Source organism: Anneissia japonica, unplaced genomic scaffold, assembly GCF_011630105.1.
Source record: "Anneissia japonica isolate Jap-2015-1 unplaced genomic scaffold, ASM1163010v1 scaffold287745_len380231_cov175, whole genome shotgun sequence".
Taxonomy (NCBI): Eukaryota; Metazoa; Echinodermata; class Crinoidea; order Comatulida; family Comatulidae; genus Anneissia; species Anneissia japonica.
The window spans coordinates 73,813-77,414 of record NW_022744415.1 but is presented as its reverse complement, the minus strand read 5'-3'; the positions used below and the strand labels follow the sequence as shown (position 1 = coordinate 77,414).

Below are 3,602 nucleotides of genomic sequence, written 5' to 3'. Positions count from 1 at the left end.
TATATATATATATATATATATATATATATATATTAATGTAGATTAAGTTATGTATCCCAGTCCAATACAGTATTACTAATCGGGCCTGTTCTAGTCTACGAATAAATGCTTAAATACTTTACTGGTTTGGATCGGCTAGCTAGGTCCTAACTAGACAATTGCGATTGAAATACCGTAACTGACAATGGTGATAATATTTCTGGCATGATTCATTATTTATCCACAAGGGGCAAGTTCTGGGATAGGAGCAGCCGTAGCTCGACACTTTGCATCGTTAGGCTGTTACTTGTCGCTAACTGGTAGGAATGAAGAAAGGCTGAATGGCGTTGGGAAAGACTGTCAGCAATGGGGACTGCAGGCAGATCAGGTAAAATTCTAGACTGTGAAGTCTCCTGATAATGTCCACTGTGTGGACGAAAGCTAGAGAATAAATCATATATTGTTAGTCTCAAAAGTGCTGCTGTTTTTTACTTTATACATTCTATACTGTACAGACTAACGCGGCTATACTTTTAATTCATCATGTTTGTTTTATTGTTATTATTATTATTATTATCATTATTATTATTATTATTATTATTATTATCGATATTATTGTTATTATGACTATTATCATTAATAATATTATTACTATTACTATTACTATTACTATTATCATTATTATTATTATTATTATTATTGTTATTACTATTACTATTATCATTATTATTATTATTCATATAATTATTACTATTATTATTATTATTATTATCAATAATATTATTATATTTATTATAATCATTATTATATATATGATGATATGTATTTTACAGATTCTGCTGCAAACTGGTGAGATGAGCAGTGACGCTGACCTAGAGAGGATTGTGCTCGAGACCGTCGAACGGTTCGGCCGGCTTGACGTTCTGGTAACTAAAGACATCTTATTTATAAAATTTATAAGCGTTAATCATATGGTAAAAACTTACAATCTATCAACCAATCAACCAATCAATTGCTGGTTGATATTCCATAATATAGGCCTGCCTATTCTCAGTAGCTCACTCAAGGCCGAAAAAGAGTTATCACAAAATGATCAATTCATTCAAGTGAAAGAAAATATATAAATTATTAAATAGACAAATTAGTGTATAAAGAGATAAGTGATTTTTAGATTCATTGTGTATGTTATTTGATAATAATCCATAAAATGTAATTGATTAAGAACAATATCTTTTTCTACTTCATTTGCTTGTTGTTTAGTTTTCTCTGTTTAATTTTACTTTATTTTTCTTTCATTTGCCTTATGTTTTACGTTTTGATTTGCTTGGATTTGTTTTTCTTTGGACGCACCGTTACGTACGAATGCCACTGTTGTAAAAGTGTCGTTTCCCAATAAAGAATAGGCCCTAAATATAATATATACACGCCCTTTAGATGATTAGATAAATAAATTTCAGAATTATGCTAGTAACTACGAATATTATAAACATATTGCATCGTAGCTTGTAGGTTAAATTTTCATTTTCCAAATCCAGTCATTGGTCAAGTGTCATTAGTTTAAAATCTTTTTTAACTAGATGTGTATATAAGTATACACACACACACACCACACACACATACATATATATAGGCCTATATATATATATATATATATACATAAACTGTTCTATATATATTTTATATATATTTATTATACATACATATACATGATATATATACACATATATACATATATATAGGCCTAGGTATATCATATGATACTCACTTTCGTATGAGAAAACACCCCCGTCAGTGATATAAATACCAAAACCTATATTCGCACTAAATTTGCCTGTAAGCCTACTCCCCAAACACAATTTTAAAAATCGTGTAACACATAAATCGCAATGGATTCACGTGAGAATCGAACCCACGACCTCTAGATAACTAGTCTGGTATCTGTAGGCCTCGATTTTCACCCGAATCACTTGCAAATAATTAATTCTTAAGACAAAGAAATAAATATTTTCTTATGACAATTCGGCGAACATCGCATTTAAGACATTGTATCAAGGTGGCTTTTATCTCTTATTTCGAAGTTTTATTTATATTATCGTATATCTAAAATATCTAACTAGAAACATTGTAAAATGTAGCTACTGGTATGTTCTTAATCAATCCGAAGAACATTTTTTCACATCAACATAAAGCAGTGCAATTAAGCTTGCTTGTAGCACCTCTGCGTGTCACTTTGCATGTACAATAAATCATGGATGGGCTAGGCCTATATGTAAAACCTTTCTGAATGAATTAATTAATTTATAGCACTTGTCTATCGCTTGGCCAATTGTTCATTTTAGCAAATGATAAATTGTCCTTTCTTTCCAACACTATTCAATTGAGTTGGGCACTGTTGATCATTTTCGTAGACCCCCTGACCTGTTCTCCTTGGATGACTGATGCAGTTGGAGATGTGATTGTGAAAGTGGGATGTGGTAGAGTTCCCATGATTTGCCTGAAAACAAACGCTTGCATTCAAATCAACTAATTAACATTAAGGCTGTGGATATTTAGCCGGTAAAACGTTATGATTAATGAGGGCGCACTCCAATCCTAACTTTAAGGCCAGGCTAAAAAAAATTTGTTGTTGTTGTTGTTGTTGTTGTTGTTGTTGTTTAAATGAATTTTCTAAAACACTAATGGAGTGTGTGAATAATTAATCGGAAACGGATGAGAGATACAATTTTTTTTTGTTTAAAAACGTGGAGATAATGGGGGGTTGCTTACTTTTTTGAGACCTATAAGAAGTTTACAATCGTGGCACCAGAGGTGTATCTGTTTGTCTGTTTATATACCATATATATTACGTTTGTTGACATAAAATAGAATTTGTATACCAGAGCAGCCCGGTGTGTGTTGCTTACTGTCTGATTCACTACCAGGGTTCACGTTTAATTGCGGCCTCTGTCGTGCTGGGGGAAGGGCAGCCAAAGTTCCGTAGCCAATTGAGGTCCTGTAATAAACTATTACTTGTAGTGTGGCGGAACCAGCAAATAAATGAGATGGGCAGAATGAAGGGCATTAAGCTGTCGGGTAGACCACCTCTGGTTTGTATGAATCTTTTTGGTTTTTTTTTTTTTGTTGTTTTTTTTTTAGTAATGGGTGGGTGGGGGTTGGGGTTGAGGTCATAATTGGTTGTATAACGTCTCGAAACAAATTTAAATAACCTAAATTTTTTTTTTCAATTAAACACAATAAGTGCACTATTTTAAAGCGTCTCAATACATTGCTGTTTTTATTGTGAAGGTAAACAACGCTGGCATCGCTAAACTCAGAAATCTTGAAAGAAGTACAATGGAAATATTTGATATCACCATGGATGTTAACGTGAGGGCGGTGTTCCACCTGACTAAATTGGCCTCGCCACATCTAATAAAAACAAAGGGTAAAGTAACGTAATAATTATTAAAACAATTTTACATAATAGGCTGGACGGTAAAGCGGGCAGTATGTGTTAGATACAACGCGTGGAAAGCTGACTGTTAATTGGTATCAAACTTTCTATCCGTCAGCTAATGTTTGAATGCACGTTAGCCTATTTATATTTTAAAAATATATATATATATATATATATATATATAGTT

General features: G+C 32.3%; 1 protein-coding gene across 2 annotated transcripts in view; it reads left to right on the top strand.

Moving 5' to 3' along the window:
• LOC117119650 (3-oxoacyl-[acyl-carrier-protein] reductase FabG-like) overlaps nucleotides 1-3,602 on the top strand; it is an 8,003-nt gene that overhangs the window by 674 nt on the left and 3,727 nt on the right. For both annotated transcript variants that reach the window (XM_033264481.1, XM_033264482.1), the window contains exons 2-4: nucleotides 228-367; nucleotides 813-905; nucleotides 3,265-3,403. In XM_033264481.1, coding sequence (XP_033120372.1) covers nucleotides 228-367; nucleotides 813-905; nucleotides 3,265-3,403 — 372 coding nt within the window. The remainder of the gene's footprint in view (nucleotides 1-227; nucleotides 368-812; nucleotides 906-3,264; nucleotides 3,404-3,602) is intronic.